General features: G+C 53.5%; 10 protein-coding genes across 10 annotated transcripts; 6 read left to right on the forward strand and 4 right to left on the reverse strand.

Moving 5' to 3' along the window:
* Nucleotides 1–1699: 1699 nt before the first annotated feature.
* On the forward strand, nucleotides 1700–3220 carry Asppvi_003636 (glycoside hydrolase family 76 protein; the record flags this gene model as incomplete). Its single annotated transcript, XM_043299597.1, has 3 exons — nucleotides 1700–1796; nucleotides 1873–2567; nucleotides 2636–3220. The coding sequence occupies 3 exons, from the start codon at nucleotides 1700–1702 to the stop codon at nucleotides 3218–3220; spliced, it is 1377 nt and encodes a 458-aa protein (XP_043155532.1).
* A 1620-nt stretch (nucleotides 3221–4840) lies between these two features.
* Nucleotides 4841–8336, forward strand: ireA (bifunctional endoribonuclease/protein kinase IRE1; the record flags this gene model as incomplete). The annotated part of the gene is made up of 2 exons (XM_043299598.1): nucleotides 4841–7824; nucleotides 7880–8336. The coding sequence occupies 2 exons, from the start codon at nucleotides 4841–4843 to the stop codon at nucleotides 8334–8336; spliced, it is 3441 nt and encodes a 1146-aa protein (XP_043155533.1).
* A 683-nt stretch (nucleotides 8337–9019) lies between these two features.
* Asppvi_003638 (uncharacterized protein) lies at nucleotides 9020–12201 on the forward strand (the record flags this gene model as incomplete). Its single annotated transcript, XM_043299599.1, has 2 exons — nucleotides 9020–9261; nucleotides 9342–12201. The coding sequence occupies 2 exons, from the start codon at nucleotides 9020–9022 to the stop codon at nucleotides 12199–12201; spliced, it is 3102 nt and encodes a 1033-aa protein (XP_043155534.1).
* Nucleotides 12202–13121: 920 nt separating this feature from the next.
* Nucleotides 13122–14703, forward strand: Asppvi_003639 (cytochrome P450; the record flags this gene model as incomplete). The annotated part of the gene is made up of 2 exons (XM_043299600.1): nucleotides 13122–14238; nucleotides 14288–14703. The coding sequence occupies 2 exons, from the start codon at nucleotides 13122–13124 to the stop codon at nucleotides 14701–14703; spliced, it is 1533 nt and encodes a 510-aa protein (XP_043155535.1).
* Nucleotides 14704–14840: 137 nt separating this feature from the next.
* On the reverse strand, nucleotides 14841–16037 carry Asppvi_003640 (branched-chain amino acid aminotransferase; the record flags this gene model as incomplete). Its single annotated transcript, XM_043299601.1, has 2 exons — nucleotides 14841–15913; nucleotides 15971–16037. The coding sequence occupies 2 exons, from the start codon at nucleotides 16035–16037 to the stop codon at nucleotides 14841–14843; spliced, it is 1140 nt and encodes a 379-aa protein (XP_043155536.1).
* Nucleotides 16038–16373: 336 nt separating this feature from the next.
* On the reverse strand, nucleotides 16374–17638 carry Asppvi_003641 (putative formaldehyde dehydrogenase; the record flags this gene model as incomplete). Its single annotated transcript, XM_043299602.1, has 3 exons — nucleotides 16374–16480; nucleotides 16521–16590; nucleotides 16637–17638. 3 exons carry the CDS (start codon nucleotides 17636–17638, stop codon nucleotides 16374–16376), a joined length of 1179 nt encoding a protein of 392 aa, XP_043155537.1.
* Nucleotides 17639–18167: 529 nt separating this feature from the next.
* Asppvi_003642 (putative alpha-L-rhamnosidase A) lies at nucleotides 18168–20181 on the reverse strand (the record flags this gene model as incomplete). The annotated part of the gene is made up of 2 exons (XM_043299603.1): nucleotides 18168–19031; nucleotides 19081–20181. The coding sequence occupies 2 exons, from the start codon at nucleotides 20179–20181 to the stop codon at nucleotides 18168–18170; spliced, it is 1965 nt and encodes a 654-aa protein (XP_043155538.1).
* Nucleotides 20182–20992: 811 nt separating this feature from the next.
* On the reverse strand, nucleotides 20993–22699 carry Asppvi_003643 (putative isochorismatase family hydrolase; the record flags this gene model as incomplete). Its single annotated transcript, XM_043299604.1, has 1 exon — nucleotides 20993–22699. The coding sequence occupies one exon, from the start codon at nucleotides 22697–22699 to the stop codon at nucleotides 20993–20995; it is 1707 nt and encodes a 568-aa protein (XP_043155539.1).
* Nucleotides 22700–23189: 490 nt separating this feature from the next.
* Asppvi_003644 (uncharacterized protein) lies at nucleotides 23190–24092 on the forward strand (the record flags this gene model as incomplete). Its single annotated transcript, XM_043299605.1, has 1 exon — nucleotides 23190–24092. One exon carries the CDS (start codon nucleotides 23190–23192, stop codon nucleotides 24090–24092), a length of 903 nt encoding a protein of 300 aa, XP_043155540.1.
* A 360-nt stretch (nucleotides 24093–24452) lies between these two features.
* On the forward strand, nucleotides 24453–25324 carry Asppvi_003645 (class I SAM-dependent methyltransferase; the record flags this gene model as incomplete). Its single annotated transcript, XM_043299606.1, has 2 exons — nucleotides 24453–24581; nucleotides 24638–25324. The coding sequence occupies 2 exons, from the start codon at nucleotides 24453–24455 to the stop codon at nucleotides 25322–25324; spliced, it is 816 nt and encodes a 271-aa protein (XP_043155541.1).
* Nucleotides 25325–26435: the final 1111 nt, after the last annotated feature.

Below are 26435 nucleotides of genomic sequence, written 5' to 3' on the forward strand. Positions count from 1 at the left end.
AGCGCGAATGATGATAATAAATTAAATATCTCTCCGGGCCTGATCAGCAAATTTGAGTCAGTATACTCCTCATGTAGACCTTTCGTTAGCCCAGAGAAAATGCATATTACTATGATCATTCGTCTTCCAAGATAAACATATGTCTTAGCCGCTGAACATTCTTGGGATCAGCCCGCTGCTTCCCCGCTGCTTTATTTATTCGGAGACAGTGAGTCCGCAGATCTAATAAGGTACATACGCAACGGCCCACTTGCTGTGACACATTGATTTCTGATCATTCCAGTAGGACAGCAGAAGCACTGATCTTGTCATCCGTCATCCCTTTGTAGCTTTCAAGTCAATATGAGGGATTTTGATGGCTTCATTCGCTTTTAAAGTTGGTGATCCGATCCAAACGTGTACTTATATCGTGCCTATGCTTGTAGAGACCCATGTAACACATGTCAAATGGCTGGGCGATTTAAGCAATGCGGCCAAGGTCTTGGTGGTTAGCTGCTGCTATTTTTAGCGGGGGGATCTGAGAGTCTTGGGGGACACAAGACGCTCCTACTCCGCAGTTGATAGCCATTGTGAGTAATAGATCATAATAGAGTTTCTATTCAACCTTTTTACTTGATTTAGGATATACAAATATTCCTCACTTCTCAGGGCTCCTGAGAGAGGTATTTGAAGCATAAGGATCACTTGCCTATTTTGTTACAGTAGCAGTTAGCCAAGGCGATCTCAGGTTCCACTGCCCTTCCGAGGTTGGGGCCAGTGAGAGCCTGGAGGAACAGGGTTCTGGGGCACATTGCGCGTTCTTTTTGCAGCGCAGATTTGTGGCACTGTGACAGTCCCTGACCCGGACAGTCCGAATGCGGGTTGATTTTTGCTTCGAGTGGGGATTTTCTCTTCAAAAGGACCAAGAGGACCAAGACCCTGAGTCCCAGAGGCTTGTTTCCATTTTCTCTCTTGGTTTTCTGTCTATCTAGGTAATTGTCTAATAATCAGGTGGATGTCGTGCCACTCTCATCGTAATTTCAGGGCCGTCCTTACTTCTTACTGAATAGGGTCTCATTAATCTATCCATCCTGGCTGTGCATTATTTTAGTAGAGTAGATGCAACCTATATGTATCCGTACTCCGTACTCTGTAAGCTTACTATCTTAGCTGCTACCCGAGGGTGATGTCTCGGTGGATTCCCTGCATTCAGCGAATGAAGCATCTGATTTACAATCAGTCCCGTCTTCGTACTGACATTGACAATCGTAATAATTTAACTAATAATCAATAATCCCTTCAATCCATCCATCCTTTGACCACCTGCGCGCAGTTCTATTTTTCCACCCCATCCTTTCTTCCAACCTCTGCTTTTGTCAACTACTGTGCGGATTTGTCGTCCTCCCTCGTTTGTCCGTCCCTCCATCCCTTGTGCCTTGAATCGTCTCGTCTTTCCTCGGTCGCCGATCTTTGTACCTTTTTTTAATTTTTCTAAATTTTTTCGGCTCCGCAGTGACGTCGCATCGCTACTCTTTAGTACTTAGTAGTCTACCTAGTACCTACCTTCCCCAGACACTCCTGGCATTCTTCATCTGACCTGCCCGTCTCGCGAATTTTTGCGCTCGCTTGCCGGCGCCTCATGCGCTCTTACTGATCTTGATTCGATGCCCCGATCTTTCCAGTCGCTTTGCTGGATTTTAATCCCTTGTGATCTCCGACAATGAATCTATCGCGGCGGATGTGGACAAGCTTGGTGGCTGTCATCCTTGCCGGTCAAGGGGCGGTCACCGCGCTCCAGCTTGACATTAATGATGTTCGTATGTATATCGCCTCATCTGAGTCCAGGCTTGCTATGATCTGTGTCGCAGTTGCTAATCAGTGGGGGGACCGCAGAATCGATCAAGAATGCGGCTGCGACAACGGCCTACAACATGATGAGTAACTACACTGGCAACCAGACCGGCCAGATTCCTGGAAAATTGCCTGATACGTGGTGGGAAGGCGGCGCCATGTTCATGACTTTAATGCAGTACTGGTACTGGACCGGCGACACATCGTACAATGAAGTCACCACTCAGGGTATGCTCTGGCAGAAAGGCAACAACGATTACTTCCCTTCGAACTACAGTAACTACCTCGGCAACGACGACCAAGTCTTCTGGGGATTGGCCGCTATGACTGCGGCGGAGCTCAACTACCCTGAGCAAGATGGCCAGCCGTCGTGGGTGTCGCTTGCGCAGGGTGTGTTCAACACTCAGGTGCCGCGCTGGGACACGTCCACCTGTCACGGTGGCCTGCGCTGGCAAATCTCTACCTACCAGGACGGCTACCGGACCAAAAACGCCATTTCGAATGGCGGTCTCTTTCAGCTTGCCGCACGACTCGCGCGGTATACCAACAACGAGACATACTCGCAGTGGGCCGAGAGAATATGGGATTGGTCTGCGACGACCCCGTTGCTCAAGGAGTCGGACTGGACCATCGCCGATACCACTTCGACTGATACGGAGTGTACGGACCATGGGGACATTCAATGGACGTATAACTATGGCACCTATGTCAGTGGTGCCGCTTATATGTATAATTACGTACGTTCCGCACCCTCTAATTCGAGAGTATGTTAAAGGAAGAAGGAGAGCGAACTGACAAGACATAGACGAATGGAGCCGACAAGTGGAAGAAGGGTCTTGATGGCTTACTCGGCACCACGTTCTCGCGGTTCTTCCCCTTCGATAATGGCATGGTCATGTCTGAAATTGCCTGCGAGCCGAACATGAAGTGTGATCGCAACCAGGACTGTTTCAAGGGCTTCCTGTCCTCTTGGTTGACATTCATGACCACCATTGTCCCCTACACATCGTCCGAGATCATCCCAAAGATCCAGCAGTCGGCACTTGCCGCAGCCAAACAGTGTTCTGGCGGTACAAATCAGACTCTCTGCGGGCGGCGTTGGCATCAGGACACCTTTGATGGAACGAGTTCATTAGAGGCGCAGATGAGCGCGTTGAGCGTCTTTTCGTCCACGATGATTGCGCACAAGTTGCAGGCTCAGGGGCCGTTGACCGCCGACACTGGAGGTACGAGTAAGGGTAACGCGAGCGCGGGCACAGGGGGAACAGAGCAAGCGGCCCCTCCACCGCCACAAGTCACAGTCGGGGATCGTGCTGGTGCGGGAATTGTGACTGTGATCTTCCTCAGTGGTTGGATCGCAGCAGTGACCTGGATGGTCTACGGGAGATAAAAACGTCCAGCGATCCGCTTCCATGCTACGCGATCATGATTTGTATATAGCTGCGGATGTTCGGCATCTGAGCAGGAGAGTACATGGACCCGCATCATCCTTTTATCCCGCTCTCTTTTGTGCTACGGTTGCTTGTTACTATTTGTATTCTAGTGGACTTGTATGACCTCCGATCTAGGCTTCTCTGTGATAGGAGTTGAGGCGTCCGGAGCAGCGAAAGATTTTGACAATTTCAATTCTTCTTTGATTATGGCTTTTTGCAATAAGTAACACCGTCTCAGTGTCTTATGGGTGACACATACATACAAAGTTGGCGTTGTCCAGTGTACACCCGCGGGTCTCAAATATATCTTCCCTTCATCTCCATGGACTCACAACCGGACCAATTGTGTGATGTGATGCCAATGAATCTAATGACGATGGAGATCTCTATCTAGCAGGAAAAGAGGTTTGCCAGCTATTCAGGCTATTCCGGCAATAATGAACACCCCTTCCACCTCCTGAGTCGCGGTTGAAGACAAGTCGATGTGAATGATCCAGGCTGCTTTCCTCCTCATCTAGGCTAATATCCTTCTCCAAGGACTTCAGTACAGTATCATTACCAGAGAGGGGCTATGTTTCATCTTTTGATCAATCAGCATTGCTTATTAGAGTACTGGCCCCACTCACACCTTGAAAGGAATGGATGGGATGTATTGTAACCTGGCTTCTCCCCAGTCTCACGTCTCCTAGGTCCTAGGCTGCTCATGAGATGTACCTTATCTTTCCAACTACCTTACAGAGTACGCAGCTATTGGACATAAAATCTATCTACTTGACGCAGGCGTGAGCAAGCCATGATAGATGTTGCTTTGAGCATGTCTGGGGGTGATCATTACTTGTTTGAAAATTGACAGCGGGCTATGTAAAGCGCGGAGGCAGTGAGACAATTCTCCATTGGCCAGGCGCCAGTCGAGACTCGCCCTTGCACACGACTCAGCCCTTTCCGTCGTCTTCCATCGGTGTCACAAGAAATAATATGGATTAGACTAAGGTAGACACGGACTTTATATAATTATTGCGAATTCTTGGTGTGAAATGGCCTATTATATTGGCCTGCCTCGCGTTATTTCAGTACTTTAGCGCCCCTAACTCCCCCCTTAGTCGATTCATTCCTTCTCCTTGAATTCTCGCTACGGGGCCTTTTCACTTCGCACACTCGCGCTTTTTGGTCTCTCCGTTCATTCCTACATCGTACGCCATTCATATATTGCTTCTCTTTCTTTCCATGCCAACAGATTTGGGTGCTCAGCTACGAGGAGAATAAACCTTTATAGTCGATCTCCAGTCTCCTCCATCGAGGCCAGATCGTCCTTTGTTCCCCTCCACCCACTAGTAACACATCACTATTGGTTCCTGGACGCCTGAAGCGTCCCGTTTTAGTACCACGGCGCCCCCCTCCGCACTGTCCGTCCGAACCACACATTTCCACACTTCTTTCACCGGCCTGGCTTCTCGTCATCCTGTCGTGATCTTCTCCCTTTCCCCTCGAAAAGTGCCTGATGAAATCCTCATCTTCATCTTACAGTGATTGATTACCTGCAAAGCCTCATCGTTTTGCCGACGTTGTAGCTTTTCACCATGCGGTGGCGGCTGCCTGGCGCCCGTACGACCCTCCCCGCCAGCGTCGCCCTTCTCCTGCTCCCAATTCTTGTTGCTCCGCAGCAGCTGCAGGAACATGATGACCTCCCCTCGACCTTGTCCGTTCCTCTCCCTCCGACACAACGGGCTTTCGACCATAACCCCCTTCCCTCTATAAATGTGAAATCCAACGATGCGAGCGCCCTAGCAACCATGGCTCTGGCGGGCCCCGGCCGCGCCGTTCGAGCCCGTCCTGCCCAGGCCAGCAGTTCGTCTGCTGGCCTGGCACCGCAGCTTCACGCGCGGTCTCTGCAGGATTGGGAGGTTGAGGACTTTGTCCTACTGGCGACCGTCGACGGTTCCATTCACGCACGCGATCGCAAGACCGGCGCAGCTCGCTGGGCCCTGGAGGTCCCGAGCAGCCCCATGGTCGAGAGCATCTACCATCGAGCCAACCGGTCGAGCTTCGATCGGACCCAGCCCGAAGATGATTTTCTTTGGATTGTCGAGCCGAGTCAAGATGGCAGTTTGTATATTTATAGCCCCGGTCCGGATGCGGGGCTGCAGAAGTTGGGGTTGACCGTCAAGGAATTGGTGGAGCAGACTCCCTACTCGGGGATCGACCCGGCCGTTACCTATACGGCCCGGAAGGAGACAACACTATATACCGTGGATGCACGGACCGGAAATATCCTACGAGTTTTCAGCTCCAGGGGTCCTATTACCTCTGGGCACGGGTGCCGCAAGGTTGACGGGTTTGACCTGGAAGCTGAGGAGTGCGATACGCCTTCCGGCACCCTGGTGCTTGGTCGTGTTGAGTATGCGGTTGCGATACAGAATACAGAGACCGGTGATCCGATCTGCACGTTGAAGTACTCCGAATGGACGGCCAACAACCGTGACATGGATCTTCAGAGCCAGTACTTCCGGACGATGGATCAGAGCCATATTTATAGCATGCATGATGGAGTGGTGTTGGGATTTGATCACTCACGAATGGACCGTCCTCGTTACACCCAGCGTTTTTCGTCTCCTGTGGTTCGTGTTTTCGATGTCGCGCGCCCCATAAACGTCGAATCGCCCGAAGCAGCCACTCCGCTTGTGCTTCTATCGCAGCCCCTGCAGCCACCTGATCCAGATTACGGCTCGTTGGATGACAGAGATACGAGGGTGTTTGTTGATTGCACTTCGGCGGGCGGTTGGTTTGCAATGTCCGAGGAGACTTACCCTCTCGTGACAGGACGGGCCAAAATGGCTCAGTGTTACGAGAAAGACTACCTACGCCACGGCCAGCCCCTGACCAGCTTATCAACTAGTCAACAGCGTGATGCGCTGGCTGGAGTTCACTCGCTGAATGGTCCCCGGATCGTCCGCAATATCCCTAGTATCTCAGGGTCATCCCCGCTAGAGCTAGCTAATGATACCCCCAGAGAATTAATGCGCAGTCCCTCCGAATTGGCCCTACCACCTGCCCTGCGGCACAGCAAAATTATCCGAAAGGGCTGGGATAACGCCGTTGATATCTTCGTGACCATCCTACTGTTGTTCTTTGGTGTCTTCATCTACTTCAATTCACACAACATTCAGGAACTCGCCAAACAGAAACTGGACGTCAAGAACATTATCGCTTCTTACGCTCAGCCGCCGCTGTCGACTCCCTCCACTCCTGTTGTCGGAGACTCTCCTTTTAAAAGAGATGCCAGTCCCAGCAGACCGATATCGAACCTCACGGTCGATGTCGAGGTGCCTGAAGAGCAACAAGAACGCGATGCAACCCCGAAACCGAAACGAGACCGGAGTGCCGCTGGCCCTGATTCCACCCCTCGAGTAAAAATTCGAGAACCCTCCCGCGGCCCTGACAGTGACGACGATGTTGAGGAACTAGACCAGGCCGGGTCACCGGAGAAGCCTAAGAGAAAAGCCCGCCGAGGTAGACGGGGCGATAGGAGTCACAAACGCGGAAAGAAGCCTGATTCGGAAGGTGAATCAAAGGATCGGGCGGACCGAGTTGTTGATCAAGTGAACAACTTGCAGCCTCAGTCCCGTCTGGAGCCTGACGTCCAGTTAGTGCGGACCGTGTCCAATGAGGTTGTCGAAATGGACGGTGTTCTTCAGATTGGTCGACTCAAGGTATTCAGCGACGTTGTTCTCGGTCATGGCAGTCACGGAACGGTCGTGTACCGTGGATCCTTCGATGGTCGGGATGTTGCGGTCAAACGGATGTTGGTTGAGTTCTATGACATTGCCTCTCATGAAGTTGGGCTGTTGCAGGAGAGTGACGATCATAACAACGTGATTCGTTATTTCTGCCGCGAGCAAGCGGCCGGTTTCCTTTACATCGCTTTGGAGCTGTGCCCTGCGTCTCTCCAGGACTTGATTGAACGTCCGGGTGATTATCCCCAGCTGGTTCAGGGTGGCTTGGATTTGCCAGATATCCTGCGTCAGATCATTGCTGGTGTTCGATACCTGCATTCACTCAAGATCGTGCACAGAGACCTGAAGCCGCAAAATATTCTTGTGGCTATGCCTCGAGGACGCACAGGCTCGCGGTTTCTGCGACTGCTCATCTCTGACTTTGGTCTATGCAAGAAGCTTGATGATAATCAGAGCTCGTTCCGAGCAACTACAGCGCATGCTGCAGGTACGTCTGGTTGGCGAGCTCCGGAATTGCTGGTAGACGACGACAACCGCTCAGCCATCCAAGGCGGGGAGTCTCAGCATACCGAATCGTCTGAGCCCGCAGTGGTGGATCCGCAAACCAACAGACGAGCAACCCGCGCTATCGACATCTTCTCCCTGGGCTGCGTTTTCTATTACGTGTTGACGCGTGGTAGCCACCCCTTCGATAAGAACGGGAAGTTCATGCGGGAGGCGAATATTGTCAAGGGCAACTTCAACCTGGACGAACTCCAGCGCCTAGGCGATTACGCTTTTGAAGCAGACGACCTAATCCGATCGATGTTATCTCTTGACCCTCGCAAACGGTTAGCTTTGTTCTCCTTCTCCTGTCTTCCGCACGCATTTACTGACCTTTTCCAGACCCGATGCCAGTGCCGTTCTGATGCATCCATTTTTCTGGAACCCGTCCGACCGTCTCAGCTTCCTGTGCGACGTATCGGATCATTTCGAATTTGAGCCACGGGACCCTCCTTCGGATGCTCTTTTGTGTCTCGAATCTGTGGCTTGTCGTGTGATGGGGCCTGAGATGGATTTCCTACGTCTTCTGCCCAGGGATTTCAAAGACAACCTCGGCAAGCAGCGCAAGTACACGGGCTCGAAGATGTTGGACCTCCTCCGGGCGCTACGTAACAAGCGCAATCATTACAACGACATGCCAGCACATCTCAAGGCACACATTGGCGGCTTGCCAGAGGGATATMTGAATTTTTGGACCGTTCGGTTTCCCAGTCTTTTGATGAGCTGCCACTCGGTCATCGTGGAGTTGCGTTTGACGAAGCTTGACCGGTTCAAACGATATTTTACTCCGGTTGAATAGATTTGGAGTATTTGATATATACTTAGACATTTACTGAATCTATAAGACTCGATTGTTCATGATCGTTGCAGACTTTAATGGACATGGCGGCAGCCTTGCCTGCGGTTTGATTGCATGGAGACATGTCACAAAGCCCCTGGCCAATGATGGACCAAAAATCTCMACAGTACCTAGTATCGATCACTGCACTATCCGTCTGTGCAGCATTTGACATCTGTCACATTTGTGTCGAGGATGACCCTGTAGTTCAATTCTGGTAAATTATGGTGGCTGGTGCAGAACAGTAGAGCCAACCAGACGATGCAGCACATTGGCGGTACCTTTTTAAAGTGGCCCATTTCAGTCGCGTGGGTCACCGCGTTTTCTCTAAGTCGCTTCTCACGTTGCTGTGTCTTCCCCAGACATCGTCTTTTGTGTTGCTCATTCTTTAATGTTGAATATTCTCTAATTTCTCCATTGTGTTACTCTCCCTGCTACACATTCATTGACGCAGCTTTGAGCAATTCAATCCGCCATTTCCGCGCTCTACAACACCGACGGAAAATCTTCACATCGCCTCTTTCGACTGTTCGCTATTTCGAGGACCTACGCAGTACCTAATTTACAATCCGCGCTCGCATGATTATGTTACTCTGTGATAGTTTTGCATAACGACTTCCATCTCCATATACCTGTTCCCCGGTATGGTTTTCCTACGTCTCACGGTCAAGGTCTTTCCCCGCGAACAGACCCAGTCCTCTTCGTCATTTTCGATCCGCTCGTTCCTGGGTGACCGTGACCGCGATGCTTCGAGTCAGAACTCTGGACCAACAGCGGGGAAGCCGGCTTCCTTCCTGTTGGTCCTGGAGAACCCCGAGGAGGTGACGATGGGTGGATTGGCGGGCATGATCCGGGAGAAGTGGGCGAAGCTGCGGCCAAGCGCTGAGTGAGTTCCATCCGTCCTACCAGATTGAATTTGGAAGAGGTATGGTGTTGTTGAGCAGCGCTTACGGATATCGTGACTAGGCCCCTGGAGATCAAGAAACTTGTCGACGACGACCACGACTCCGACGATCTCGATGCCGAGTTGACTGTCGCCGATGTGTTTGTGGATAATGGTCGGGCCCGCGCCGATGGCGCAGACCAGCGCGGTACAGTTCGTGTGATTCAGAAGCCGGCGCCCTATGCGCCTGTCCGGTTCCCCTCTGTGTCACAGGACTGGGATGCCGCCGCGCAGGAGTTTGAGCGCCAGATCAAGATCAAGAAGGAGGCGATGCAGAAGAATCTGCGCAAGATTCCGACTATCGCCGAGGAGTCTCAGTCGTTTTCAGAACGCGATACACCCAGTGTCCAGGTGAATGGGGGTGCTACACCTGCAGCAACCGCGGACCAGCGCGAGCGTCGCAGGGACGTACCACTTTCCTCCGTGGAGCATGAGGAGATCCCCATGTCGCCTCCGCGGTGGGGCGAGTCGCCTGTGCATGATAACGACTCGCAGGATCTCCGGGGTGGAGCTGTTGCGGTTACATCACAGCACAAGCGCATGGAGAGTCAGGAGCTGGGGGAGTCGCCTTCACCGGAACGGGTACGGACCCCGACGCCCAAGACGCAGACGTCCCCCGCGAAACGCGGCTCCGTCTCGAAACAGGTGCCTGCCACTCGGTCGATCTCACAGTTTGTCGCGGAGCCGGACTTTCCCTCGTCGAATCGAACGGAGCGTGAGCGCAGCGGGTCAGAATCGCCCTTGAGTCCGAGACAAGCACCGTCTCGGCTGGAACGCCAGTTGGACGAGGAGGAGGAAGCAGAAACAGACATCTCTCAGCCGGAACGCGAGTTGGATGAGGAGGAAGAAGAATCTGATAATTTGGACAAAGAGGGAGACGTCGCGATGAATGACGGCGATGTTGCCGCGACGGAAGAAGCCAAGCAGACAGATGAGCCGGTGGTGAATGGGAGCAAAGGGAGTTCCTCTAGGGGGGAGATGCCCGCGGTTCGACAACGCAAGAGAAAGAAGAGCTTCGAGGCAGAGGCGCCTAACAAGGAGCCTCGTTTGGAGCCCAGAAGCCCTGGATCGTCGGACAAGGAGAACAACCCGAGCCAGGCCCTATCCGAGCCACCTGCCAGCAGTCCATTGGCGCGAAGACACGAGAGGGCACCGTCGTTCTCTGGAATCGGCCGACGCTCAAGTCTCTCTGAGAAACCTACCGAGTCTGCGAAACCCGGTCTCGGGCTGGGTATCACAAAGAGTCCCCCTAGCAAACCGCAGGTGATGCTTCCGTTGTCCCAGGAGTCGACCGCGTCGATATCGGGAACTCCACTCTTTTCAAGCAAAGCGTCTACGATCCGCCGTGCGTCCTTGGTGGAAAACGATGCCACGCCATCCAAGCAAACTCCTGCTCTAGATCGAGTGAAGCAACTACATTCGGCTTTACGGAAGGACTCGCCTGCCGACAGGTCGGCGCAACGTCGGTCTGTGTCTTTTGCCGAAGGAGAGGACGTGGTCATTACGGCCTCGACGCCGATTCCCAAATCGACCCCGCAAACCAACCCCAAGGGCAAGGGAACACCAGGTTCTGAGCCCGGAAAGAAGTCATCGACACCGAGCAAGATGGTGTTCCCTACCGGTGTTCCTCAGGAACGAGTGGAACAGTTGATGCGAGAAGCGAATCAGAAATTCGAGAAGCATCACAAGGACAGGGAAGAAGTCGAGGAGATGATTAGAGCGGCCAAGGAGCAGAATAGGGACCCGGCATACGTGCGCAACCTGGAAGAGCTGTTGGCCAAATTGGAACGAGTCCAGAAGCTCGAGAAGCGGAACCGTTCCAGCGAGAAAGAAAGGCTCGAGCGAGCTCGGGCGGATTTACGGGCGAAGCGGGAAGAAATTTCCAAAATGGAGGCAGATATGGGTGCTTCTACACCGGGTGATAAGCAACTGACGGCGGACTCGTCCAAGCCTAAGGGAGATGTAAACACACCCAAGGCGGATACCGCATCAAAGGCGAAGGGCGGTGCGAAGAAGTCGACCGCAGCTGCTGAACGAAATGGCTCCGCGAAAAAGGCAGTCGAAGCAAAGAAGGCGACAGAGTCATCTACTACTCCTACAACGGCCGAAGGCAAAGGATCGAGTAAGAAGGCAGCAGAGGCCAAGAAGGGATCAGATTCGACTGCTACTCCTACAGCGCCTAAACCCCGCCCGACTGAAGAGGAGCCGAAGGGCAGTCCGAACGAACCTCCAGAGAGCTCCGCCGAGGACGCCAAGCTGCCTCCTGTGACGAAGATCCAGCGCGGTGACCTCCCCAAGGCCAAGGCGAACGGCACGAAGAAATCCCCCGCCTCCGAGCCAGTAGACGTGTCCTCCACCTCCTCATCCTCCGAAGAATCCTCCGATCACTCTGAATCCGAAAACGAGGAGGACGACGAGACCGACGCGGAGGCCGAAACCCAGCCCGGTGCCGACAAACCCGCCAAGAGCAAGGCCGACCTCCTCCGCCGCAGCAGCGCCACCCCTTCGTCGCAAGGTAACGCGCGGTCCCCCGCACCCTCGCAGCCGGCGTCGCAATCCTGGGGCCAACCGATCAACGGGAGCCGCAGCCGCGCCACACTCAAGACGTTGCTCGTCGACAAGAAGAAAGAGTCCGCTGAGAAGGCGCAGCAAGCGAAAAAGAAGATCAGCGCCGCGCCGAAACGGCCGCGGGATATCTTCTCGCCTCCGTCGGACGACGATTCCGACGAGAGCGAATCAAGCTCCAGCTCCAGCTCCAGTTCGAGTGAGAGTGAGAGCGACAAGGACAGTGACAGCGATAACGAGAGCCATAGCAGTGCCGATCACGGGGATATCATGTCTAGTGGGACGGTGGGGAAACTGCGCGCTGCGCGAAAGAAGTAATCTGGGCCTTGCAGATGGTCTAGTTGTTTTTCTTTCTTTAGCATGTCGTGCGTTCAAGCATACTTTGTAATCATTTCGTGTGTTGTCTGGTAGGCGGGCTTGGGTTTATCGGACTGGGACTATGGAACTGTTCGTTCTTAGATTGCTATCTACTTGGTCCTCCTCACCATAGTGGTGAGAATTCTGTACAATTGACTTGTGACTTGACGAGTCCAATCATTGATATTGCCAACCGGCTCTTGGAGGCCTGACCAAGAACACAAGGCGTCCAGTCGCCGGATTCTTTAGCTACTAGTAGACCGATGACCATCGAATTCATCTGGTAACCACGCCCAAGCCACTTCCTCTCAGTTCAACAACGGCGCTAAAGGACCCTAGATAAGTCATTATGCATGTATGCGGCCTCCCCAACGGCTGCCTCGGGAATACCCCTTATATCCGGACTAGAGCATGTGCGTGGAGTGACGCAGGAGATGGGGCCCAATTCAACACTGATACTCTACTGAAGGGAAATTACAAGTATTAAATTGTGCAGGATACGCAATCCTTTTGTGAATCTTAGTCAGACGACGTCTACACCGCTATTGATAGAAACGACGATATGACTGGATGCCCCAAAGGATCGATCCTCGGCTCAAGCCCAGCGTACCAGGTATCTTGAGATAGGCATCAACAATAATACTGCGCAGGCTGGATCGCTGCATACTCAGGCAGACGAATAACGGCGTCTCGGCCACGTCTTGGTCCGATGCAGAAACAAGAACTTACTGTCAGTGCGGCCACCAGTCTGACCGGTCCGCCTTGTGGTCGGGGGGATTGTTGACCCGCTTGGTAGGAATGGTTGAGTCACGGGTCGGGCGTCGTTTATTTATGTTATCATCTTTCCCCCTTTGGCCAAGACGAATGTCGGCCATCGCAAAATGAGTTCCCAATACTCCATCTCCCTCATCGCAGGGGCGATAGCTGTCTTCGTCTTCGCCTTTAGCGCCCTCCGTCGCCAATGGACGCAGTATCGCTTCGCCCGTGAGCACAGCTGCCAAGAACCCCCGCGGATCCCCACCAAGGATCCCTTCTTGGGGCTGGATGGCATCTATACCACGATCCAGAATGTCAAGGAACACAAATTCCTCGAGCGCGGGCTGGCCCGATTCAACGAGATCGGTCACACCATGAAGGTCCGGCGCCTCTTCCAAACGATCATCCTCACTCGCGAGCCCCAAAACATCAAGACCATCCTTTCTCTGCGCTTCAAGGACTACGGCCTGGGCCAGCGCTATAAGACGTTCGGCTCCTTGCTCGGCCATGGCATTTTCACCACCGACGGCGAGCACTGGGCGCAATCGCGCGCCATGATCCGCCCCAACTTCGTCCGCGACCAGGTCGCCGACCTCGCCGTCTTCGAGGCGCAGATGACCGATCTGATCGAGCTGATCCCCAAGGATGGCAGCACCGTCGACATCCAAGACCTGTTCTTCAGCTACACCATCGACTCGGCGACCGAGTTCCTCTTCGGCCAGAGCGTGCAGTCCCTGAAGAAGCGCCGCTCCGGAGGCCGCGACGCATACGTCGAGAACGACTTCGCCGGCGCCTTCAACTACGCGCAGCATGCGATCGCCACGCGCATCCGGCTGGGCCCGCTGTCTCGCTTCTACCGCGACCGCAAGGCGGAGCAGTGCAATCGCGTCTGCCACGCGCTGGTGGAGCAGTTTGTCGACAAGGCGCTCGAAGTGCGCGCCCACGGCCTCGACGAGAAGACCCTCGAAGACGGCGACGGCGAGAAGAAACAGCGGTACGTGTTCCTGCACGGCCTGGCGCAGCAGACGGGCGACCGCCGCCGCATCCGCGACGAGCTCATGAATGTCCTCCTGGCCGGTCGCGATACGACCGCCTCGCTGCTGAGTAACCTCTTCTTCATGCTGGCCAAGAACCCGCGGGTCTGGGCCAAGCTGCGCGACGAGGTGGCTTCGTTGAACGGTCGGCCGCCGACGTACGAGCAGCTGCGGAATCTGACGTATGTCAAGTATTGTCTGAACGAATGTACGTACGGAACACTGAGTTTATCTGCGCATGCTAACGCTAGGACCAGCCCTTCGTCTGCACCCCGTCGTCCCTGGAAACGCCCGCTTCGCCAATACCGACACCATTCTCCCCGTCGGCGGCGGGCCGGACGGCCAATCCCCTGTGTTCGTCCCCAAAGGCTCAATCGTCACGTACAGCGTGTGGTCGATGCACCGCCGCGAGGACTTTTACGGCCCCGATGCGAACGAGTTCCGTCCGGAGCGCTGGGCCGATCTGCGTCCGGGATGGGAGTATCTCCCGTTCAACGGGGGCCCGCGCATCTGTGTGGGACAGCAGTATGCGCTTACCGAGGCAGGGTACGTGACGGTGCGGCTGGCGCAGCAGTTTGCGGTGCTGGAGAGTCGGGATCCGGGCCCGTGGGAGGAGAACTTGACTCTGACCTTGTGTTCGAGAAATGGTACCAAGGTGAGTTTGAGGAATTAATTTGTCTATATCTACTTCATGTACCTACTTTTATGACGCTCTTCTTGTGTGACGCCACTTCTTGTATGTATATCATGAATTTTACGGTCTGGCCGATCTTCATGCCGAATTCGCCAATGAGGGCATAGGCATAGCTACTATGGAACATTAATCCCCTCGACATCCTTCTCATGTCCCGTTGCTCCCTCGAGCCATGCCGCTGGCGGAGCCTGGTCAATGATACAATTCCACCCAAACTTATCCTCAATCTTGCCGGCCTGGATGCCCTTGAGGGTCTGCAACAGCTTCACGCAGACGTCGCCGCCACTCTGCCCATCCGCGCCGCAGTCAAACGTAAACTTATCCTCGCGCGACCGCATAGTGATACTCCGGATAGGCACCAGCGCAGCGGCCGTACCTGCAGCAATCACCTCCCTAAACTCTTTGATCTCCTCATACCCAATGCGCCTCTTCTCAACCGCAAACCCAAACACCCGCTCCCCAATCTCACACACCGACCGCGCCGTCACCGAATCAATCACATTCTTGCTATCCGGCTGCACAAGCGTCACTTTATCGCCGTCCCTCCGCACCCCGATAAACGCCGACGTCGAGAACTCGTCAATCTCCGACCGCGTCCGGCTATCCAGGTGCAGCGTGATCCCGAACCCCTCCGCCGCCGCGCGCGCACTATGCCGCAGCACAGGCGCATAGTTGCCCCCGACCTTCGCGGACCCGGTCCCCTCCGGCGCGGCGCGGTCAAAGTCCTCGAGTATCAGGGCATCGACCGCGTGCACGCCGTGGTACACGCCTGTCGGCATGACAAAGACAACGAAAGTGTAGCTGTCCGGCGGGGAGAGGCCCAGCTGCGCGGAGGACCCGAAGAGTAGAGGGCGGATGTACATCGCTGCGCCGGTTTCATGGGGCGGGACGAACTCGGCGTTGGCGGCGACGGCTAGCTTGACGCATTCGACGAAGAGGTCCTCTGGGACCGGCGGCATGGAGACGAACTCTGCGGAGCGGCGGAGGCGGGACGCGTTGCGGTCTGGGCGGAAGATGGAGATTTGGCCGTTGGGGTGGCGGAAGGCTTTGAGGCCTTCGTAGGCTTGTTGGCCGTAGTTGAGGCCCGGGGCCATGCCGTGGAGGGGGAGGAAGGGGGAGGAGACGAATTTGGGGGCGGACCATTTGGCCCCTGTGCTGTGGGAGAAGTGGCATTCCACATGGCCGTTTACTTGGCGGTGTTAGATGGATGGAGATGGAGGGAGGGAGGGGAGGGAGGGCAGCTTACCGTCGCGGACTTTGAAGCCGACGTTGGACCAGTCGATGGTGTCGACGGGAGGAGGAGGGAAAGACATTGTTGTGGTGTGAATTGAGTGAGTTGCGTGTGGTAAGTTGAGACGATGATGGTGTTGAGGATGGATGAGGATGGAGGGGTAATATATTCCGCACTGTCGACGGAAGCGGTGGAGGTGGGGGAGAATACTATAACACACACGTCTGCATGCAAGAGTACCTTATGGATATGTTGATGTCAACTACAAATACTCTACAATGCAGCTGAGGTCAGATCATGAGTCATCGGTCACCTCTGACCAATTCTTGTCAATCATTAGCTTAACCTTAGTAGTTATCTCCACTGTCGCTACCGCCAATCATATCTGATAATCATGGATAGCTTCACTTGCATCAGATCAAGCCTGACCTCGACCATACTCCGTCACCAAACACACCTTCAACCCTCCAGGAATCTCATGCCGTGAGAACCGGCGATAGTCCTCGACGATATTCTCGAATTCATCTGTCTCGTCAGCACAGCCACGCAAACAGCGCAGACATACCTTCATATGTAAACACCCACGAAGGATCATACTTTCCTTGCGTCACCAGGTCCAGGAGAAGGGGATAGTACTATGCTGTCAATGGCTTCATCTGAGACGTGGGCAACTGGACACACCTTTTGAGAATTGACCTGCCCTCCCCGGACCATCAACCCCTTCTCCATCAACGGCCCTATAGGAAAATCATTCGTCTTATAGAAGAAATCCCCAAGCAGCGCAAGGTGGCCTCCCTTCCTCGTCGCCTTGATCATGGCCGACACCGTATCACTGCTATCATGCTCTAGCCCAATCGCCCGCATAGCCGCGTGCTGCGGTTTCTGCGTACTCCGAAATCCGCTCGCCTCGATTGCGCAGTCCAACCCTCGGGGCTCCATCGACAGGATATAATCACCGACCTCGGCATGCACACTGACATCCACAGGGATCATCCCGAACCTCTCGGCGATATGCAAGCGCCCCGCGTCCTTATCAACGGCATACACCTTCTTCGCCCCGCGCAGCACCGCCAGGCGCTGCACCGATAGACCCACCGGTCCACACCCCCAAACACCCACTATATCCCCCGGCTGGACATCCGCAAGCTCGCACCCATGCCACGCAGCAGTCGTGACATGCACCAGTCCGAGCAGCTTCTTCGCGTCCATGTCAGCCGGCACCCGCACACAGCAGAGATCCGCGTTCGGGACTCGCACGTACTCTGCCTGCGCACCGGGATACCCGCCGTACAACCGCGTGTACCCCAGCATCCCCGCCACGCGGTGCCCGTACGCGCTCTCCATCTCCCGCGAGGGATTCGTCGTGTCGCACAGCGAGAACTCCTGCCGCTTGCAGAACTCGCAGTGTCCGCAGGCGATCACGGGGAGGATCATGACTCTGTCACCCGGGGAGAGGCTGCGGGCCTCCGAGCCGACTTCCTCGACGGTGCCGATCGCCTCGTGGCCGAGAATGTCGCCTTTGGAGAGCAACTCGCTGAGCTCGCCGTCGTAGAGGTGGAGGTCTGCGCCGCCGATTGTGCAGTGTGTGATGTGGATTATGGCGTCCGAGGGGTCCGTGATGGTTGGTTTGGCCACGGTGTTGAGCTGGACTGTCCGCGTGCCCATCCACTGTGCGGCTTTCATTTTGTCGGTGGGATGGGGCTTGTAGAGCGTGCTTGTCATTGGCCTGTACTTGTACACTTAGCAAGAGTTGCGAGGAGGAAGGGGATGGTTTACTTAGGACTTGCGGTCGTCATTTTGTTACTTCAGATGCCGGAGCGTAGAGTCTATAGACAGAACGCACTTTGTTTGATGTAGTCTGTAAAATTAACCTTGGAGATCTGGGATACGATATAGCTTGAGATGGTGTGCCAGTGGCAATCTGCGAGGATTGGAGAGACTGTCGGAATGGAGTGCCGAGATATGAAGTCATACAAAACGCCGCTTCGTCGTTTTCGGCGGCGTTATTGATTCTCTGGCGGGTTACTGCAATATGTCAATTGAAGTATTCACTTACGATGGCCCTTGCCGAAATTACGAGCTAGAAGACTAAGTTGGAAGTGGATGCGTTTTGATTCCCTGGCAGGAGAGTACGTACAATCGAGTGAGCTCTACCCTTTCCTGTCAACATCAGTTGACCCAGTATCATAGAGAACATGAGAAGAATACCTGACTACACCTTCAACCTCCAAGTACCACCATGCAACCCAGTAGCAACCCCATCAACAAGCCTTACCCTCGTCCCATTGCTCGAGACCAGCACGCCCTCAGCCTCAAGCCTCACATCACCCGTTGTCCCCTCAGGCGTCACAAACACCAACTTCGTATATCCATTCTTCCCCCTCTCGAACTCAGTCTCAAACATCCCCAAAGAAGTCCTAAACCCCGCCTCAACACCCGTCAAATCCCCCGGCTTCGGCGCAAACACCCACCTCTCCCCCGCGGCCCCAACAACCCTTAACCCAGCCGCATAGAACATCAGCGCAGAAGTCGGCCCCGTAGCCCACCCATGCGCATGCGAGATTCGGGCATCGTTTCTATATGGCGCGTAATGCAGCCTCCCGTCCGTACTGTACCCCTCTATAAACGTCGACCGCGTCATGCGCGGATCGTCAAGCATGAATCCCCACTGCCGCCGGATCAGATCCAACGCCCGCTGCGGTTGGTCAGCGAGGAAGTGAGCCTGCAGCTCGAAGCCGGTGATGAAGGGAGAGACGGTGGCTCCGGCTTCTGGGGCTGGTGCGCCGTAGGGTCCCCAGCGGGCGGATAGGGCCGTGGAAATCATTGATGATTGATTAGCTGATAAGGTAAGGTTGGCTTTTAGGGCCCAGGCGTTGCCGTCTTGTGGGTGCAGGGTTGTGGTCTCGTTGTCGCGGTAGAGGCCTGCGGCGGGGTCCCAGAGTTTTGCGTTGGCGGCGGATTTGAGGGTGGTTGCGATGCGGGACCAGGCTGAGGAGGAGGCGGTGTCGTTGAGGGCTTTTGCGAGGAGTAGGGATTCCTGGAGGACGAAGTAGAGGATTGCGTTTGCTTCGATGTTCTGCTATTGTTAGTGGTGAAGGATACTGTATACCGTGGGATGAACGTACGTGACCTCCCATGCCGAAACGCAGCCAGTCTGCGCTTGCGGTTACGTTGGCTAGGCCGGTGCTGTCGATGCTGGACAGTGACCATTCCAAGGCGCGTTTGTACTGGGTCCAGTGTGCGGAAAGCCAGTTCAGGTCTCCTGAGTACAGGTGCAAGTACGACACGCCGATCAAGCTGTGGAGATGGTAGGTGTAGCTGACAGTATCATAGAAGGGTTTGCCGGCGTAAGGAAGACGGCCGTCTGCGTTCTGCATTGAAAAGAGTGATTCCAGGCCCATGCGCACACTGTACAAGTCATACGTGCTGACGGCGATGCTCTCCAACGCAATGGACATATCACCCGGCCAGACAAGGCGGTCCCGTTTCGCTCCGTCCGTGAGCACGCTGCTCCCGTTGGCGATGGTATAGTTACTCCACCAGGGGACAGTCTCCGGGAGGGTGATATTGCCGCTAGAGGTAATCGTACCCAACCAGGGCAACGCATTCCCCATGCTGGGATCAATGGTGCACAGCTGGTTTGTGTATGCACCTGCGTACCAGATGCGATTGAGCAGTTCATCGTTGCAGTGGAAGTAACCCGTATATGCACGAAGATTCTGAGTCGGAGCCGCCGTGAAGTTGACTCGGACACTTTCAACAGCAATAGTTGCTGATGTGTTGGCGACGAGAGTCAGATATCTGAAGGCTCCGCGGTTGTGTTTCTTCTCAGCCGTGTATCGCCCCGAGCCATGTCCGACAGGGAACCACAGGGGCGAGTCAAGACCTGCATCGGCAGTGGCGTCACAAGCTTCGTTGTTGATCCAGAGGCTAGATTCAGAGAACGTGACTCCGATGAAGGCATCCTGCGAGGAGGCCCGGCTGACGTCCAGAGAGACAATGCCGGCGATGTTGCGCCCAAAGTCATAGGTGACATATGAAGCACCATGAAACGTCGCTTCCCCACCTTTCGCGTTGGTTAAAGCAGAGGGGTTAGAAATGGAGCCGTTAACATGATACACCCTTTCCGGAATTAAGTCTCGGCTGGCTGGCGCTAAGATATACTCCTCATATGGAACGGCAGCGCAGACTGCTGCTGCAAGCACTGAAAAAGATAGAAATCGCATCTCTACCACTGGCTACTATTAAGAAGCAGGCCAATGTCCACCTATGCTGGAAAGCGGCAAGCACATTTATATTCCTCGTCCAACTCTCCCTTCTATACACCAGATGCCGATTCCTCAGCCGATATGACATTTTGCAAGACTTCGGACAAGTCCGCACCGAGCGCAAGGGACCTCTCTGGTCTCGAAGAAGAATGTTCTCGGCAGATCAACATTCCGGACTTCCTGTCTGACCCTCTTCCCCTTCCCCAGAAACAAGGTTGGTCGAGGTTGGATCGGCATTTGCGGATATGTCCAGAGTCGATCGAAGGGGCCACTGCCCTATGAACGTTCCAGTCCATAATTGCCTAAAGAGGGGTATGTGTTGATCGATTGAGCTCTATTAGCCCGAGATGCCTGATCTACCATTTCCGGAAGGCCGGTCGATAACTATGGAGTTTGTTCTTGATGTGGGGTTGAACGCGGGGTTGCCGAAGTTCTCCCGCAGTAAAGTTGTGGGGTAGTCGGCACATCTAAATCAAAACAAAGTGATTCCCTACGCTAGGCACTGAACCCTCACTGCTGTGAGCTCAGTGAGGGTTGGATTTGATTTTGGCAGTTCGGTTATGCAATTCTATCCCCAGCTGGATTTATTGCTGCTCCTGCCGGCAAGGCGCAAGGCCTCAGCAGATACACTCATCCTAGATGTTCCCCTTTACCATATGCTGGGAAAAAAAGGGGAAAAAAGCGCAGAGACCCTTTCCCCCCCTCAAATCCAGCATACAGTTGAAAGCTACACGCTCAATCCCAAGTATCCCTGCACCTAGAGACTCATCTAAACCTTCATCCCAAATAAGGCAGCCGCCCTCATAACACGGGCCCCATAAACTTTCTCCATAAATCTCAAATGGTCGCTCTGATCCGAATGCAAAGCAGCGGTACAGTCCTCAGCAACAGTGACCCACAACCCCTTTTGGAAGGCCGTCCGAGCCGTGGCATCAACACAGACATCACTGTACAACCCTGCCAGCACCAGATGCTCGAACCCCTGTTTGGCGATGTACTCAGAGAACTCCGGAACCAGGAAAGGATCGAATAACGCCTTCTTATTAAAGACCTGCTCGCCAGGCTCAGGGGTGACGCCCGGGCCGAGCTCCGCTCCCCAGGTGCCTTCGACGCACCTCTCCGTTTTCCCTAGCAATGCATTCCGGTACTTCCAGCTGGGGCCTTGGAAGCTGGTGTTTCCCAGGAAGCGGACAAAGATGACTTCGCTTCCCTTGCTGCGGGCACATTGTATGAGCCGTGGAATCGTGTTGGAAAGTTCTGACACGGCCGGACTGGGTGCGCTTGAGAGGAAGTCGTTCTGATAGTCCACTAATACGACTGCGGTCTTTTTACCTATCCAGGAATTGGTTGACTCCGAGGCTGTATCGTCGCGGATAGGAGGAGTCTCGGGAGCCACTGGATCATCAATTGCATTCAGGAAATGCTCAACTACCGCATCTGTGCTGCACGAGCCGCCCTGGTCAGGAGTGGTAAGCCTTCTCAGGAGAAGACTTTCAATAGCCTTTTCTGTGTGGCGTTGAAATCCAGCGCCAGGGCATCCTCCATGCCGTTCCAGAATGGCAGCCGCGGCGCGGATAGTAGCAAAAGGATTGACGAGACCTTCGCCGGCGATGGCGTCCGCAGACCCATGCACCGTCTGGTACTCGCTGAGGTGATGCAGGCCGGGGCTTAAGTACACATTCTCTGCGTACATAGTTTCAATGGTGGAGTTGCCAAACCACTTCAAGAAAACGGGCTGGATGATGTCGGCGTACTCGTTGCCCGCAATGACGATACGGCGGCCGTGGACACCGGAGGCCATTAGATTCCTGTTCATGGTGTCCGGCTGGATGAAATCGACATCGATGCCAAAGCGGGATGTCCAGTGTGGTGCCCAAGCTTGGAAGACTCCGTCGAAGAGGTGGAACTTGTAGACAAGCGTGACGGATTTGGGGACATTTTGCTCGCCCCACTCCTCCGCGGCTCTTTGCAGAGAATATGCCAAAATTTGGTCAAAGTTGGAGCGACTGAAGGGGCTAGTTCGTGTGATGCTGCGGTTTTCGTTGTGATATTCATTGACACCAGCGTAGAACCCCTGAGCTTCGTCACGAATGAAGAGCAGGGCATTTGAGTTGCCCAGATCAAAGTGTTCAATTTTGACGGCAGTCAATTGATCCCGGACAAGGTAGAGAGACTGCGCGTGGATAGCCGTGCGAAATATTGCAGCGATACCGTTGGCTGCAGCTGTCTCGCAGAAATTACGGTAGTCTTCTGCATCTCGACTCGTTTCGTCCGCGATGTGTTTGACCAGGTCTTTCTCGACTCCGGAAACAGTAAGAGTATGGTACGAATGGTATATTCGGGATGCTTCAATGAATTCAACATTTAGAGGGTGCTTGCTGGCTAGCGCTTGGATAACCTTCTTGAAGACCGCAATAAGCTCCTGGCCTGTGCCATGACCAATGGCTAGCCCAAGTCGTAGGTTCTTGATCGTCATGATGAGAGTGTTTAGTCAACTGAACTTCGGGCGTATACATCCTAGCAAGCAAGAAGTGAGGTGGTAATATTTATATAGCACAATTCAAGTTCGCTYCCATGACTGCAGGACAACCATGTCAACACTGCAGGCATTAGCTCACTCTGCTGCTGAAATTGGTCTTCTACGCCAACCTCTCCTAAGTCTGACCCCAGTGGGACATCCAACCATACCAATGCGATCTCTTCGTTTATTATTGCCCATTGCTGTTTACAGTCGTGGCGTTTTGAATGTGCGCTGAAGTTTTATATGTCATAGGTCATAGTGAGCTGAGCATGCTTCAGCTGGATTAATCATTTTTTAGTTAGCTGTATTAGACTAAGCGTTTCACTGAGACCCACGGGATATGTATAAAATGGCATGATACGAGGGTGATTCCTTTTACTGTGAAGATAGAATACCCCCAAGCGTTACGAAACCCCATTGTACCTTCCTATATACCAAACTCAACATGACCAAAATCGACAACAGCACCATCAACTCCGGTTTCAACGTGGGAAACGAGCTCGAATACATGCTAGACCGAAGCTACACTGCGGCATCCAGACTAAACTATCAATTCTACCTCTGGAAAGACACCCTCCAATTCAACCTCCACCAGTCGATCCAGCTGCCAAAGAGTGATTCCACTCCCATCCGGATTGCTGACCTTGCCACGGGCACAGGCATCTGGCTCTTGGACCTACTCCGCGATCCTGTAGTGACGCAGTACACGTCAATCCGGCTGGATGGCTTCGACATCGACCTGACAAACGCCCCTCCACCCGAATGGCTCCCTTCACCTATCACGCTCCGCCAGCTGAACATCTTCGATAACATCCCCAGCTACCTCCGCGGCAAATACGACGTGGTTCACCTCCGCCTGCTAGTCCTCGTCGTGCAGAACAGTGACCCCCTCCCGATTATCCACAAGGTGCACCAGATGCTCAAGCCCGGCGGCTACATCCAGTGGGACGACCTGAACTACCCCGACAGCGAGATAGTCAAAGGCAATATCATGGGTGACGTGGCTACTCCGGCGCACGACGCCTTTCTTCGATTTGCACAGTCAAATGGGCGCAATGACTGGGTACTAGATCTCCCGCATCATTTGATGTCGCGCCATGGTGGGTTTGAAGATGCGCAATTACTTAACTATACGGACCGGCCGGAGTTGCGCAAGGCGAATGGGGACCAGTACATTCTGGTCATGGAGGAGTTTTCAGCTCGCCTCAAATGCGTCGGGAAAGCCGAGGACGCACGTAATATTGATCTGATGATTAGGGGGCTGGCGGAGGAGTCGAGATTGGGGGTTGGGTTGTCGATGCCGAGGGCTGTGTGTGTTGCCCGGAAGAAGGTGGATCAAGATTGGTAGATTTGACGAAGATTGAGGTAATACAGTGCTACATTATTGGCCAGGAAATGATATCCGCACGCAAGACGAGAAGGAATGCGCACCATTGTGACAAAGAATGCATTCTGTATCAGTGGTTAGCCATGTGATTAGCTGCTCGTTATTGCACTACTGCATGCAAGGAGAAGGGCGCAGGACACAACAGAATAGGATAATAAACGATGATGTGACAGATCTAACTGTGAAGGAACTGGTCTGTCTCTACCAATTTTCTCCTGTTGAACATGGTATCTCTTTCACCTCACCGATGTCCATTTAAACCCCTCGTACGCGGTCAATCGCTGTAGAATCCGTCATTTTCTTAAGGCGCAATACCTGAAGATGTCCATCGACACATCTGTTTGGTACAAAAATGACATTGGACTCCGGCTCAGCCCATCAATGCAACAGATCTTAGAAGAATGGAGCAACATTCCCAAGAATGAGCTGCAGCATCATCTCCATGCAGTGGTGAGTTGTTCTCATCGGTGGGGCGGTGATAAACTGAATCTGAAACCTCACCTCAGCGCGATAAAGCATGGAAATACGGTGAATATCCCTGTATTGGCCAGTGGATGTTTCTCATGCCGGGGATCGCCGCGTTCCCTCAATTCCAGCAAGTGGTTGAATTCGCGCGTCGGGGAGCAATCGTGCTGGATCTGGGGTGCGGCCTCGGCCAGAACCTTCGACTGCTGGCAGCTTCTGGGGCTCCTTCTAATAGGATGTGGGCGCTTGATCTGAGCCCGCAGCTGTGGCGTTTGGGGTACGAGCTCTATCGAGATCGCGATCGCTTGTCAGCAACGTTTATTGCGGGCAATTTTCTACACGAGGATGACTGTCTCGGTCTACAGGAGCTGTATGGTGAGGTAGAAATCATGATTTCTGGGCAGTTCCTCCATCTCTTCTCTTGGGAGGGGCAGAAACAGGCAGGCAGGCGCATCGTGGCCCTGTCCAAGCTTGGGACAATCTTGATTGGATATCAGCAGTCACGACGCCGAGCTCGGGAGTATATTCGTCCATGGGGGATGATGTTTTTCCATAACCTTGAGAGTTTTCTGCAGATGTGGCGAGAAATTTCCCAAGAGACTAACACTGAGTGGAAGGTCGAAGCAACAGTGGTGGACTTGAAGGAATGGGGGATGGAAGCCGAGGACACTGAATGGATGCCAGCAGATCACCAGGGGCTTAACTTCTTTCTTACTCGAGTGCATTAGAGTTTATCTTTTGTCAGCCGTGGAGACTGCGCCTGTAGATTGTCTTACTATCTTAGTTCAGAGAGGCCAATCAGTTTGGAAGCAGGCAATGGTGAACTGCAATGAGGCGCACAGATGGACAAGATGTATCTTATTACGTGAAATGATTCTTCAGGGTGAATATATTCTAGAACAGCTGTCTCATACCCAACTTGGCAATGAGAGATATGCATATCGCCCCAGATTTTTATTGCCACTTTCCAGTGCTGGGTGCTCCACATCCTTGCTGCGGAAATGTTTGGCATCGCACCCAGCCACTGTTTTGTGGACTGCAGTAGCACTGCGGCACTAAGCTTTCGGCCTCCGCAGCCATGTCCCCAGCCAATAGTGACCTTGACCAGCCCTGAGGCGCTACTCCTGTACATTGAGGGTATGCCCTCACTAATACTTTCTTGGACAGACACTCACAGTTTAGCCTCATGATGATGTTCAACAGAGGATCCAAAAAGCCCATGATCTGTTGGACCCTTATAGTTAACATAGTAAAACCTCCAACTACTCCCAGTTGGTACATGCATTGCCACTGGCCAATCCGCCTGCCATTCTTGATAGTAAAGAGGCTGAGGTCATAAGAATACGTACAAGAACCTTTTTCGGTGATGCCGAACCTCACTACTGAATATGGGATGTGTTCTACGGAGTACCACCCTGGAGGCAAAATGCAGTATTAGAATGTACGTGGAATTTTTTCATTGGGTTTGATTTTGTGGCGCTGTGATTCAGACTTTATAGAGCTGAATCTAGGACTAAAAAGTGGGAAACAAGTATTTTAGCTCATAGGTGACACCGAGAGTCAGCCAGCCGCAGGAAGAAGGGTTGAAGGGGTTCAGCCTAGAGGATCTGCCTCCCTCCTTTGTAGGACCACACACTAAATAGTGCCCTAGTTTTTCGCTCAATGGGAGGGTTAACAAGTTCTCTGGTGCCATATACTATCTATTATTTTCTCAGTCCCTATTTAGTCACTAATCAAAGATGAATTGCTTCAAGATTGTTTGCCCTGAGAATACACGAGATCTTCATTTGATCTTCATTAGTATTCGATTTGTAATTCTTTTCCAAATAGTTATTATCA

Source organism: Aspergillus pseudoviridinutans (assembly GCF_018340605.1).
Source record: "Aspergillus pseudoviridinutans IFM 55266 DNA, scaffold_2, whole genome shotgun sequence".
Taxonomy (NCBI): domain Eukaryota; kingdom Fungi; phylum Ascomycota; class Eurotiomycetes; order Eurotiales; family Aspergillaceae; genus Aspergillus; species Aspergillus pseudoviridinutans.